Source organism: Chelonoidis abingdonii, chromosome 4 (genome assembly GCF_003597395.2).
Source record: "Chelonoidis abingdonii isolate Lonesome George chromosome 4, CheloAbing_2.0, whole genome shotgun sequence".
NCBI lineage: Eukaryota > Metazoa > Chordata > Testudines > Testudinidae > Chelonoidis > Chelonoidis abingdonii.
The window spans coordinates 103,932,301-103,947,429 of NC_133772.1; the positions used below are offsets into that span (position 1 = coordinate 103,932,301).

At 35.9% G+C, this 15,129-nt stretch overlaps 1 protein-coding gene across 5 annotated transcripts in view; it reads left to right on the forward strand.

Moving 5' to 3' along the window:
• The first annotated feature begins 121 nt into the window (after positions 1 to 121).
• The window catches only part of ARHGAP5 (Rho GTPase activating protein 5), an 81,402-nt gene continuing 66,394 nt past the window's right edge, over positions 122 to 15,129 (forward strand). For 2 of the 5 annotated variants that reach the window (XM_032791685.2, XM_032791688.2), the window contains exons 1-3: positions 153 to 447; positions 6,017 to 6,126; positions 10,084 to 13,983. In XM_032791685.2, coding sequence (XP_032647576.1) covers positions 10,258 to 13,983 — 3,726 coding nt within the window. In that variant the 5' untranslated portion in view covers positions 153 to 447; positions 6,017 to 6,126; positions 10,084 to 10,257. Of the gene's footprint in view, positions 448 to 6,016; positions 6,127 to 10,083; positions 13,984 to 15,129 lie in introns of all 5 variants that reach the window. The other 3 variants (XM_032791686.2, XM_032791690.2, XM_032791687.2) reach the window with 3 other exon arrangements.

The following is a 15,129-nucleotide window of genomic DNA, read 5'->3' on the forward strand; positions in this document are numbered from 1 at the left end:
ACTAGCCATTTAGCCAAGAGGGAATAAATCAGCCTCGTTAGCTCGCGCCTGTACGGATACGCGCACTGGGAGTGTGGGAAGCCGCGCGTCCGCCCAGCTTCCCAGCGAAGTCGCGGGAGCAGCAGAGGTTCTTCCCGCGCACGCGCAGCCGGCCAGGCCTCGGGAGCGCGGAGTCGCGCGGCGGCGGGAGGGAAGCTGCTGAGGTAAAGTTAGGGGGAGAGACAGACTCCGTCAGCTAAGCGAGAGCCGGGGAGGCTCAGCGGCCGCCATTACTGAGCTGAGAGCGCCGGGGAGGCGGGACGGGGCTGCGGCGGCCAAGAGCGCGGAGGGCCGGCGAGTCTGGGAAGCCCGGCGGAGAGGAGAAGCCGCTGGCGAGGAGAGACCGTCCCGGGAATGCTGCTACCCCCGCGCCGCGGAGGAGCCGGATCCCGACCCCGACCGCGCGAGGTAGGGGAAAGAATCCTTTCCCCTGGGATCTCACCCGGCTCCCCACCCTGGGCGGCCGGGGCCGGGGCCGGCCGGCGGAGAAGGGGGAGCTGCTGCCGCTGTCGCTGGGTGTAACCAGTTGGGAGGGCTGGGACTGCTGCCCGCCCGGAGCGGCGGAACCGGGGAGCCGGCTGCCCCAGCACCGCCCGGCACCTACGCGCGGGGGGGTGGGGGCGAGAGAGGAGTGTGCTGCCTGGTCCCAGACAGGTGAAGGGCAAGGCCTGAGCAATGGGAGGGTCTGAGCTTGGCGTACGAGGCTGCCAGCTGGTCACGGTTGTGGGGGGAGCTTTCCTAGTCCTCTCGCCTTTCTCCTAATTCTTCCTTTCTCTCCTCTTCCCTTCTCTAATGGATTTCAACTGTTCTCAGTTCTCCCACCCTAGCCCCCTTCCCCTACGCCTCAAAAATTTCTTGAAATTAAATCTCAGCAAACTTTGCTCCCTTAATGATCTGTGTGCGTTTCTATTTTTCCACCAGGTGGGTTTTGAAATAGGGGATCCAGGATGAGATGTTGCAATTTACAGCATTTTATATCCTTTCAACCGGTGTAACCTTTAGACTTTCTCCACCCAAGGAATGCTCTAGGAATACATATAGAAATAACAATATGGTGTTGCAGATGCATGATATAGGGAGGGTGAAACAGTGGATCTGTTTTAAAAATTTAAGATCAATAGCAGAGAAAATGGGAAGCCATCCCCCTTTTTTGCCCCCTCTGTATATGAGGCTTTTGGTAGCTTCAGTGCTGAGGATTTGCCTAGTAAGTGGGAGTCAAACATTTTAAATCTAAAACAAAATAGTGTAGAGGTGTGTGTGTATTCTTAAATTGAGATTCACACAGATGATTAATTTTTTTTTGCTTAGGTAGTAGAGATTGACAGAATTTTTTTTAAAAGTGTGTACTGCAGAATAAAACTGAAATGGATCACTGCATTTGCTGATCAATCGCACGTCCATTTTAACTGTGTGTCTTTGGAAGGCTTTCACTACTATTGAAATGAATTACAGCACTGATACTGGTATACCCATTTCATATATGAATGAGGAGTTAATAGGTGGTATTTTTCTATTGTGTTGATGTCACTGTGTCCTACCTTATAAGGTTCTGTGGTATGAAAACTGTTTTCAGCTGTGACAACAGTTACTGTACTCCCAGAATTATGCTTTAAAAAAAAAAAAAGAATTAACAGTGCATATTTAAAACTGGCAGGTTTATAAATGGGGATCCACGTACATTTTTGACATGGGGGGCTTATTTTTTTTTCCTTGTGACTATTGTTTTTTGTTTATGGTAATATGCTACAACTTAAATATACTAATTTTACTATACTGTAGTAAATGTGCAGTTAATATAGTGGTGATATTTTTAGAGACCATACAGTGTGAGAACATTACTTTACTTTAAGAGTTTGTTACATTATCACTAGCTTGTTGCCTTTAATCTGGGAAAATAACATTTTAAATGCTGAATATACAAATTACTAAAACATATCTTTTATAAGCTTGATTGGAATGTAAATAGGTTTAATGGTGCAATTGTGAACAACTCAATAAAATGAAAGACTTACAGCCAAATTTCTTATTTTGGTGGTAGGAGGTTTTATTTTTGCTAAGGTGCATCATGGGTAACATAGTCCAATTAAATATTTTATGCTCAGAACAAATTGTCTTTAAAATCCTATTGTTAACACAGATATAAACAGAGTTAGTTCTTTGAGGTTAAAGATAAAAAGTTTTCTTTGTCCCTTAGTTCTTATTTTCACGGAAAATTTCTCTGATGTTTACATAACCATATTAATCAAGTTTTCTGAGCATCTTTATTAAAGAATAATGCTACTAAAAATAATTCCATTCCATTTAATAAAGGTATTAAAGGATGCTGGCAATCTTATCAAACCCCCAAAGGTACTTTCTTAACTAAGGGTAAATTGAGGTAAAACTAAAAGTAAATATAGTGTCACTCCTGGAGGATGCCTTACATATAGTTTTAAAACATTTATTATTTTTTAATAGACTAATATATGGAATATTTTTAAAATTTTCTATAAAGCAGCCTCCAGAGTTGATTCTATATGTGAATTTACGTTTATTGAAGGAATAAAAGTTGTGTCTAAGTGAATGTCTGGAGTGAATGAGTAATTTGTGACTTCAAAATTTAGTCACTGTGCACAGAGATGTTCTACTGTAAATGAGCAGTTACTAGAAAAAACATTGTGTTATATCCCAGATAATTTGATACCACTACTGCGGTGAGCAATTATTTTAGCGCTGGAAGATGATATTTGTTACTGATAATACACTTTTAGAAATCCCAGGCACTGCAAAATGTTTTCAAAGGTACAACTTGGCCTAAAGTATCAGAGTATCTCTTTATAATAGTTAATAATATTTGCTACTTGGAGAGTGCTTTTTATGCATAGATCTCTAAGCACTTTGTAAAATGAAAATAATGCTTACTCACATTTGTAGAGAGGGAAACAGAGACAAAGATGTGTGATTTGCCCAAGGCCATACAAGTCAGTGGCAGAACTAGAAATAGAACTAGATCTTGACTTTTAGTACTGTGGCCTAAGCCATATATCACAATTCCTCCTTAAAAAAGACACTTGATTTACATGGCACAACACATATGGGTTGCTGAGTTCTGCTCCACTGTTTTCTCTATCCTTTTAGTGACTGGTTTTATCATCTTTTCTTCCACATGCCAAACAGGTTTTAGTTCAGTTTCACAGTTTCTTCCTCTAATTTATGACTTTTCTTTTTTTAAGTCTTCATCACTTCCTTTATCCCATTATCTTGCAGGTTCTGTCTTGAATTCCCCATAATTCCCCATGGTAATCTTCCTTCCAGCAACACTGTTGTGGTCTTTGAGTAACTATAATGTTATCTGTAAATGGAGGGCCTGATCCTGCAGTCTTTGTACTGAGAAAGTTTTGTTGAACAGCATGAATATCTTTAGTGGGAGTTGCTCCTGCATAATGACTACAAGATCAGGCCTAGTATGATTTTGTTACAGTTTTACTTTTTGCTTCTGTTTAAATAATGGTATTATATCTAAATTTAACAGTTGTCTTTCAGATATTTGAAAATCTTCTGTAGAAGACTAATAGCCTAATCTAGAGAAAAAAGTTCAGACTTGAATAATGATGGTAATTTGAATCATTCCTATTTGCCAACATGTGTGTCTTCATAAAACAGTTGTTTGAGATTTCAAGACAACACATGTTGTGGGTGCTTCCTGATTTTAATACCCACTTGTAGTTAACTTTTTATCTGAATACAGTAATGTAATAGTCATAAAAATGCTTCCTAGGATTTTAGAGAGAAATTTCAAAATAGCAAATGGTAAAAGTAGTTGGTGAGTATCATGTGAAATTACTAATAGTCAAAATATAGTTACTTTTGGAACAATTAGAATACAAGATCCCATCCTGAGAGCTCTGTGGGGTGTTTTGTTTTTAAAAGTGGAAATAATTTTTAGATTATGTTAAATCTTAAGAGAATTAGGAGGATTTTCAAGCTGAATGTAATATTAGTCAGTCAGAGATAAAATGGAAAATCTAGTGGATTGAATCATAGAATATCAGGGTTGGAAGTGACCTCAGGAGATCTAGTCCAACCCCCTGCTTAAGGCAGGATCAATCCCCAGACAGATTTTTGCCCCAGATCCCTAAATGGCTCTCTTAAGGATTGAGCTCTCAACTCTAGGTTTAGCAGGCCAATGCTCAAACCACTGAGCTCTCTCTCCTTCCTAAAGGGACTGAGAACTTGGAACATCTGCTTTTAACCCAAGTTTTGCCATTGTGTATACATATATATATTTTGGTTCCACTTTGGGCAAAGCATGTAATTTTTCTGTCCGTCCAGTTTGTAAAATGAGAATAGCAGTTTCTTTATAGCTTTGGAGTAAGGATTAAAGATAGAGGATTGCTCTTTAAAAATGTAGTGTGATATATTTAGAATTCATATAATAAAGAAAAACAAATGAAAATTTGGATCACCCAGTCTCATCCTCCATCTGTTTCGCATTATTACTTGCTGTTCCATTCAAACTAATTTCTTCTCTGATCTTGAAATACCTGCAATGTTAGTGCTCAAGCCACCTCTCTTGGTAGTTTGTTCCCATATTTATTTTTGTTAGTTATTCCTGTATTGAACTTATTTCCCGACATGTAGCCTCAGTGTTTTCTTCCTTGGTTTAGTGTTTGTGGGTTTTTAACCCGTTAAAATAATTTATGAAAGTTATTTACACATTTTTCAATCCCTTTTTATAAATTCAGTTTGGTTATAGTCACTCTTACTAAAATTAATGCTAATGAAAGGTGTTCAGTTGACATTCTTCGATACTTAAGAGTAAAATATGGTCAGAGGCAGTGCAAGCATTCCTAAACAGCTTTGTTTAATGTGCATGGATGTTGATTTGAAGTGAGGTGCGTCCACTCTTGTCCACTAGGCGATGGACTGAGACTACCAACTCACTTTACAAAGGCTCTCACAAGTAACATCTAAGGGTAACTCTTGGTAACTAACATCCCGGAACATCTTGAGATGTCTAAAAGTATTGAAATGAATACTGGTGGTTCAATGGCTCTGGTGTACACATCATCAGTATAGTTCATACCCAGCCTTGAACACTAAAACCTAGTGAATGTTTCCCAGGGCTCAAAGTTTCATTGTACATCTTCCTCTGCCCCCAAAATAAAGTAAAACCAATCTAATATTTAATTAGGAACTGAACCACTACTAGAGATAGGAAAAAATGAACCTTTGTTGATGTCCTTTTTCAAAGGACAGCACCGTAAAAGTGTAACTCCCTTTCCTCTCTTATTACTTTATTGCAGCATTCCTTGGTATAAACTCAATTTTTGGGGAGGGCTAAAATAAAAAAACTTGTATCCAAAAGCTGAGGATTTATCATCTTGCGCCATAGTGATGCTTTTATTTTTCTGCTCCAATTGTTGTAACCCACTGTAACTTCCTAATTACAAACCTATCCAGTAGCTTGTAATGTAATATATAACTGTATTTTAAAAAAATATTTCTTGTAAGTATTTTTAAGATATGTATATGCGGAAACAAATGTAATTCACCTGTGTTATATTTTAATATTAAGGAGTCAGACATACAACCAAAATCACTAAGATGAATTTATATTTGTATCAGTTTTTGGATGTCCAAAATGAGGTGCCATTAAGGGACCTGATCTTCAGAAAAGATTGGGCACATCCACCATCTAAAAATCAAGACTCAGTGTCAAGTTGGGTTCTCAAAATCACAAGTGATTTAGAAAATCTTGGCCTAAATTTCTATCTTAGATGTATATGGTGGTGGTGAGGATTTTTGCACAACAGCATAAGTTAAGGATGGAGTTCTGACTTGGATTTTGCCTCTGAAATTACATGTATTTGTAGATTTAAACTAAAGTAAATCTTTCTGATGAACAAAGTAAAATGTTTTGTTCCTTATCCCAATGTTGGTTTTCTTATGCCTGTATAACTTTGAAAGTATTAATGGATTATGTGTTCATTTTCAGATCCCTCAAGGAAGGACCCCTTGAAGGAGATAGTTTAAATGTGTGACATCACTGCAGGGAAATCCCTGCAAGTTAACCATCTTCTTGCTTGGTACCTTGCTTCTATCAGGGTAAGTTTAAGCTTTTGATCTTCATAATGTTCTAAAAAATTAATAGAAGTGAATAGATACTGATCGCTACATATTGGTTTTTTGTTTTTTTTATAACAACTACATTCTGAAATTTAAAAACCCGTCCAGACAAAGTCATATGGCAAGACATAGGCAGTTCAAAGCAACTTTTTGCAGTGATGTCTTACATTTTTTCAATATACATTAATTCACAAAGCCCTTCTTTTAGGGACCCAAAGATAGAAACTGTGTGATCCTTTAGTAACCCCAAAATCTTGGCAGGTAGGAGATTTTAGAAATGAAACAAAACAAAGCTCTGAACTCGCAACAATCAAAAACACTAGGGAGAGTTTGTAGAAATTCATCTTTTAATCAGATCTTTAATGATACTTCTGTGTAATTATTTTACGTTGAATAGAACAAGACTTTAAAGCTCATGTCTTATCATGAATTTCTAGAAGATACACATTTGTAAGTTTACAAGACTCTGTAAACATGGAGCATTTAGAGGTAGGGTTATACAGGTATATTTAAAAGAAAATATTGCTTCTCTTTAGGGAACAATATAGTAGTAATGGTCTGTTTAAATGCCTACTCATAATGTATAGTCAGCTTATTTCTTTAACAGGTTTATTACTTTCTCATGTATTTATTTAAAAGGCATTTCATTGTCTATTCGTGTATTATTTTCTAGTTTGATATCTGTGTATCTATGTATAGCTATATATACATATGAATGAGATGGAAGAAGAACTGCTGGGTCATGTAGTTCATGTTCCTGCTAATGCCAACCTTCCTTACAATTTTTTTCCTTTGTCCGTCTTGTTAATGCTCCAACTGATGAAGATCTTTCATGGAAAGGTGTAGATGTTGCATCAGTCTAATACCCCTGTCAGGAACTTTTCACTGCAACTCAGCAAAACTGTTTTTCTTTCCTTAATTTCATTCTGTTATTCCTAGCTGAAATTGCTCTTAATTCCTCTTGTTCTTAAGTGTTTATTCTTTTAGAATAACTTCCTTACTGTCTTCTCAGTTGTACAGCTTGAAAGTTGATATTGATTTCTGAACCCAGATTCCTTAAAAGCAGAGGAGATGATTAGGAAAGAATTGGTGTACAGTTTATATATTAAAGTGGATACATCAAATGAAAAATCATTTATGTCTGAAAACATTTATGTGCTAGAGTTATGAGTAATTCTAAGTTTGTTATAACCAAAAACATAGAAGATTGTTTTTTCTATTGTGTTTGTTTCTCTCATTTGACAGTATTCTGTCTGCAGCTGATATCAGTCTTTGGTGTTATTCATTTTGTCTTGTTTATGCCATCTTACAGCCACAAGGGAAATATTTTTAAAAATCAAAAAGGAGAATGTGAAAGTAAAACCTTAAATTTGTAGTTATAGTACCCAAAATTACTGTTTACTATTTTTTTTTCAACTAACTGGATTTCAAATTGATGGTGTATTTTGAAACAAATCAGTGAATCAGACCTTCTTGGCCAAGACTTTACATTCCAACTTTCAGTTCACAGCAAATTTTTACTGGACTGTGATGAACAGAAAATAGTTTATAATGAAAATGTTGACTCACCGTCTAATTTTCATCTTGTGAATGATGCCACTATAATGTGTTTTACTTTAAAAAACAAACAAATAAACTTTGTTTATATTACTATAGATAATACTATGTTCCCAAAGGATTTATTTTTGCTAAAATGTCTTTGCTGAGAGAGCCATTTTGTTTTAGCCCTGCATTCTCTGGGTTGTAAGAGCAGGGAAAAACCTAGGAAGAAGGAACTTACAATATCTTACATTGTTTTACTCTCTTTGAACATGTTTCTGACTGAGACTGTTGGCAAATAATATCTAGCATAATAAAATACATAATAGTAGTTTTGCCTCTTGTGACCAAAAAAACTCACTGTGATGTAGAAATCAAGCTGAGTTTAAATTCTTTGTTTTTAATGAAATGTATTTGGTTTTAAAATTACCCATTTTAGTAATAGCAGCATAGCTGAGAAAACATTGTAGGTGAAAGCTGTTAAATTTTAAGTGAGTATCATGACAATGGATGGTACATGTAAGTATTTTGCTTCTCATCAATTTGAAGCTCAGTTTTAGTTCTTTCTACTGTGGATGTCAAATGAAAAGCTGTGTTTGTGTTACGTTTGTTTTACAAAATAAAGCCATGAAAAATAATTTCTTGAACATATGACATCAGTTTAATCTGTTTACAATAAATTCTTATTTGCCTTATCTTAATTTAGGATTTCAAATGTAGATAAATTTTAATATTTGCCTATCAGTTTTAAAAGTCTTGACCTAAACTTTGACAGGTTTTGGAAATGTATTATGCCAACTTTTTTTTTTTAAACTAAGAGCTTGTCTGTATGAGACATTACTGTGTGGCAAGCCATGGTGCAAATCTACAGCACATTAGTTTGCAGTGTATTAACATCCTGTGTACACAAGCCCTAAAGAAGCTTTCTGGGAATCACATCATTCATATCCACTATTGTTGATGGATTTCTTCGGATAATATAAAGAAAGACCAAATTATAATTAAGTCTGATTGCAAAATTCAGATAAAAATTTAGGTGGGTTAAAATTCCAATTTTGTTTCTTTGCATTTGGTTGCTTATAGATGCACAATTGGATGTTTATTTAATGAGTCATTACATCTGTACAAATGTATGGGTGGTACTCTAATCGAGCAGTAGTCCTACCAAGTCTTCAATGTCATCTGATACCTCTTGTTTTCCCAGAAGTCTGTCAAAACAGATCATAACTAGAATAGACTACCTATTCTAATGTACTCCCCTCTTTCCTCTTTCCCCATAACGTCATAGTTTCTAAATTAAATAGATGATCTGTTAAGAAAGCTAAAAGTTAGTGGTAGTCTTTGTGCCATATTATTGTTTCAGGGACACCATTGTGAACCTGGAGTAACTCTTATTATATTTGATGTTCGTTTAAAAAAAATTTTTTTTTGTTTACAACAAATTCTAAACCTTTATTTTTCTTGGAAGCAATGTGAGTGGTACCAAGTAAAAAATTTGAGATTGTGTGTATTTCAGTATTAAGGTTATTTTGTAATTGCCCATTCTGGATGTTAACATTTTGTTTTCTTCTATGCTTTGTTAGTGACTTGTTCTGCTTAAGGGGGTTGCTGTCAACTATGAAATCTAGTCCATTTAAAAAAAAATAGCAAACATTAGTTTTTGGTATGTGTATGTACTCCTGAGTTACTCTACCAAGTTTTTGTTTTTATATTCTATTTTTAAGCATTTCTTTACTGAAATAAGTATTCAAGGAATATCATGCAGATTCCTGCTACTTTTAGTAGGACTTGAATTTTACAAACATAAGACCCAAACCCATCCATGTAACTTTATTCATATGAATAGTCCTATTAACTTCAGTTGAACTACTCACATGATTAGAGAGATTCATAAGTGTGTACAGCATCAGTTCTATAGAAATATATTTTGTATTGTTTTTATCTAGGTGAGAATTCAGTGTTTGTTTTTTGCCTTTCACATACCACAAGGCAACTAAACAAAAAAAAATGAACAAGGGAAAAAATGGAACTGATTATGTGTAAAGTGCTGCCAAATGTACAGAGCCAACAACCTGAAAAAACCCTACAGAATTTATTTTTCTCTCATCTTTTAGAGTAGTTTAAAGTGTTAATTTAACAACAGTAGTTGAAATTTTTTCAGACACAAGTTTACGTTTTGGTGCTTTAAATAATATAAAAGGGTGAAGTCTGAACTACAAATGTTTTTTAATTTAAAGTATTATTTATAAAATTTCCTCCTAACTCGAAAAGGGCATTTGTAATATGATATTTGTTAGTTAAAATTAAAATTGATTTACTTTTGCTTATTTATTTTGTATCTTAAATATTCAATGAAACCATAGTCAACTTTTTTAAAAATGACTTTTTTCTCTTTAGGATGATGATTCACCTAATCCTGAATATGTAAGCTCTCCTGGTGATGGAGGAAACAAGAAAAACTGAAAGTTAATCCTGGAGACGAGGATATACAATTTTAATTTGAAGAGTTTTTTTCAGAATGAAAACCACATTGAGTTATCTTGATGAGTGCAGAAGGACGAGAAGAAAGTTATGATGGCTAAAAACAAAGAGCCTCGTCCTCCATCCTATGCTATTAGTGTGGTTGGACTATCTGGAACTGAAAAAGACAAAGGTAATTGTGGAGTTGGAAAGTCATGTTTGTGCAATAGGTTTGTGCGTTCGAAAGCAGATGAATATTATCCTGAGCATACCTCTGTGCTTAGCACAATTGACTTTGGAGGACGAGTTGTTAATAATGATCACTTTTTGTACTGGGGTGACGTAACACAAAGCAGTGAGGACGGAATAGAATGCAAAATTCATGTAATTGAACAGACTGAGTTCATTGATGATCAGACTTTCTTGCCTCATCGGAGTACGAATTTACAACCATATATAAAACGGGCAGCTGCCTCCAAATTGCAGTCAGCAGAAAAATTAATGTACATTTGCACAGATCAGCTAGGCTTGGAGCAAGACTTTGAGCAAAAACAAATGCCTGAAGGGAAATTGAACATAGATGGCTTTTTATTATGCATTGATGTTAGCCAAGGATGCAATAGGAAATTCGATGATCAACTTAAATTTGTGAATAATCTCTATATCCAGCTCTCAAAATCTAAAAAACCTATAATAATAGCAGCAACTAAATGTGATGAATGTGTGGATCATTATCTACGAGAGGTTCAGGCATTTGCTTCAAATAAAAAGAACCTTGTGGTAGTGGAAACATCAGCAAGATTCAATATCAATGTTGAGACATGTTTTACTGCACTGGTACAAATGATGGATAAAACTCGTGGCAAACCTAAAATAATTCCATATCTGGATGCCTATAAGACACAGAGACAACTTGTTGTTACTGCAACAGATAAATTTGAAAAACTTGTGCAAACTGTGAGAGACTATCATGCAACTTGGAAAATTGTTAGTAATAAACTGAAAAATCATCCTGATTATGAGGAGTACATACATTTGGAAGGAACAAAAAAGGCCAAAAATACGTTTTCAAAACACATAGAGCTGCTTAAACAGGAACATATAAGAAAAAGAAGAGAAGAATATATTAATACACTACCAAGAGCTTTTAACACATTGCTGTCAAACCTTGATGAGATTGAACACCTGAACTGGTCAGAAGCCCTGAAGTTAATGGAGAAAAGACCAGACTTCCAACTTTGTTTTATTGTGTTAGAAAAAACACCGTGGGATGAAACTGACCATATAGACAAAGTGAACGATAGGAGGATACCATTTGACCTTCTCAGTACATTAGAAGCTGAAAAAGTTTATCAAAACCATGTACAGCATCTTATATCTGAGAAGAGGAGGGTTGAAATGAAGGAGAAGTTCAAAAAAACTCTTGAGAAAATACAGTTCATTTCACCTGGGCAGCCATGGGAAGAAGTTATGTGCTTTGTAATGGAGGATGAAGCATTCAAATATATCACTGAAGCGGACAGTAAAGAAGTATATAGCAGGCATCAGAGGGAAATAGTTGAAAAAGCCAAAGAGGAGTTTCAGGAAATGCTTTTTGAACATTCGGAACTGTTCTATGACCTAGATCTTAATGCAACACCCAGTTCAGATAAAATGAGTGAAATTCATGCAGTTCTGAGTGAAGAGCCTAGATACAAAGCTTTACAGAAACTTGCACCTGATAGAGAATCTCTTCTTCTTAAACACATAGGATTTGTTTATCATCCCACTAAAGAAACTTGTCTCAGTGGCCAAAATTGCATGGACATTAAAGTAGAGCAATTACTTGCCAATAGTCTTTTGCAGCTTGACCATGGTCGCTTAAATTTGTACCATGATAGAGCCAATATTGATAAAGTTAATCTTTTCATTTTGGGTAAAGATGGTCTTGCGCAAGAGTTGGCAAATGAGATTCGGACACAATCCACTGATGATGAATATGCCTTAGATGGAAAAATATATGAACTAGATCTTAGGCCAGTTGATGCAAAGTCACCTTACCTTTTAAGTCAGTTATGGACCTCTACCTTTAAACCACATGGATTTTTCTGTGTGTTTAACACTATTGAATCCCTCAATTTTATTGGAGAATGCATTGGAAAAATAAGGGCTGAAGCATCTCAGATAAGGAGAGACAAGTATATGGCTAGTCTTCCATTTACGTTAATATTGGCTAATCAGAGAGATAGCATTAGCAAAAACCTACCTATTCTGAGACACCAAGGTCAGCAATTAGCCAATAAGTTGCAGTGTCCTTTTGTAGATGTGCCTGCTGGTACGTATCCACGTAAATTTAATGAAGCTCAAATAAAGCAAGCTCTAAGGGGAGTGTTGGAAGCAATTAAACACAATTTGGATGTTGTAAGCCCAGTTCCCACCATTAAAGATCTATCGGAAGCTGACTTGAGAATTGTGATGTGTGCCATGTGTGGAGATCCATTTAGTGTGGATCTTATTCTTTCACCCTTCCTTGACTCTCACTACTGTAGTGCTGCTCAGGCTGGCCAGAATAACTCTTTAATGCTTGATAAAATTATAGGTGAAAAAAGGAGGCGAATACAGATAACAATCTTATCATACCATTCTTCAATTGGTGTAAGGAAAGATGAACTAGTTCATGGGTATATACTAGTTTATTCTGCTAAAAGGAAGGCATCCATGGGAATGCTTCGGGCATTTCTTTCAGAAGTACAGGACACTATTCCTGTCCAGTTGGTGGCTGTAACTGATAGCCAGGCAGATTTTTTTGAGAATGAAGCTATCAAAGAATTAATGACTGAAGGAGAACATATAGCAACAGAGATTACTGCTAAATTTACAGCTTTATATTCTTTATCTCAGTATCATCGTCAGACTGAGGTTTTCACATTGTTCTTCAGTGATGTATTAGAGAAGAAAAACATGATTGAAAATTCCTATATGTCTGATAGCACCAGAGAATCAACACATACAAGTGAAGATGTTTTCCTGCAGTCTCCCAGAGGAAATTCTCTTGTGTATAATTACTACCCGGATTCAGAAGATGATACGGAAGCACCACCCCCCTACAGCCCAATTGGAGATGATGTGCAGTTGCTCCCGACACCTAGCGATCGTTCAAAAAATCGATTAGACATGGAAGGAAATGAGTATCCTGTTCATAGCACACCACTCAACTGTCATGACCATGAGCGCAACCACAAAGTACCTCCTCCTATAAAACCCAAGCCACTTGTACCTAAGGCAAATGTGAAAAAACTGGATCCAAACCTTCTGAAAACAATTGAGGCTGGCATTGGTAAAAACCCAAGGAAACAATCCTCTCGAGTGCCTTTGGCACCACCAGAAGATTCAGACCAATCCGATAATTATGCAGAACCTATTGACACTATTTTTAAACACAGAGGTTTCACTGATGATATCTATGCAGTTCCAGATGATAGTCAGAATCGTATTATTAAAATTCGAAACTCGTTTGTTGTAAATGCCCAAGGAGATGAAGAAAATGGATTTTCTGATAGAATATCAAAGAGTCATGGGGAAAGAAGGCCATCAAAATACAAATATAAATCCAAGACACTATTTAGCAAAGCAAAATCTTACTACAGGAGAACACATTCAGATGCAAGTGATGATGAGCCTTTTACCACATCGAAAACAAAAAGAAAAGGAAGACATCGTGGAAGTGAAGAAGATCCACTTCTGTCTCCAGTTGAAACCTGGAAAGGTGGCATTGATAACCCTGCTATCACTTCAGATCAAGAGTTAGATGACAAAAAAATGAAGAAGAAAACTCACAAAGTAAAAGAAGATAAGAAGGTAAGTTAGTTCAGTCCATTTTGTTAAATGGTGTATAGATGAGTTTCGTTAAGCTAAGTTTCCCCCTCCCCCTTCCCTTTTTTAAACTGTTCTTTAAACTAACTTATAAAGTATTAACATTCATTTCTGTGGTTAAAAAGTGGCACTTTATTTATGAATAGATCTGTTCTTTATGTATATTCAGAGTTGTATTTGTTTTCTTTTGTGCTAGTTTTTACATATTTTAATCTTGTTAGCACTGCACAGCCAGTTTAATATGAGGGAATGAGCGTTTTGTTTTGTTTTGTTTTCTCCTTTATGCATCAGTTGTTTACAAAGTTCTAGACAGGTTCACCTTCACAAACACATGGGAGGCAGCTGGGACACATCATTTGGTCTCAGATCCTTTATTTTTAGTGATGATAGAAGAAAAGGGGGGGAAAGCCATCTAGAATTTTGAATCCCAGGTAGAGTTATCAGAGTTAGCATTTAGGAAAAAAATTATTTTTACTTGTAAATTATATACATTTTGCATGGAAACTGGGACTCTAAATACACAATTTTACAATATTATTTTTAGATATATTCTACATAGAACTGCACTTAAATTTTAATATTTATTTGGTATGTTCAGAAACATACACAGTTACTCTGCCCACAAGGCTAAGTAGATTTATGTACAGATATTGCAACTTTTTATTTGTTTTTTTTAAATTGCTCTTACTAGTATACTTCAATGGCGTGATTGTTTCACATATGCAACCACATGAAGGGTTTCTGTTTTCCGGATCCCTTTTTTAATTTTTGTTCTCTGGTAGGGTTTCCTCTTTGTTTAAAATATCTAATTATATAGAAAGAATTAAATTTTGTGGTACGTTTATGCCTTCTATAATTTTAACTTACGGTGTCTAAGGTAGTTGTGCTACACGTTAGTCCCACAAGAATGCTTTGGTCAGTGTACTCCTGGTTTTCACTTAATATGATATCAGAAACATATTTGGTCAATTAGTTGTTGTTTTGGTCACTATATAATGTGTAGAGCTTTTGGATGTTGTATCTCGGAACTTCCCATTAATTTAAGGTTATATTTGCTGTTCTTGAATGGCATTTAAAAAATTTTTTAATGAAAAATTAAAATCCGCATTTTATAAATGGACTACCGTATAT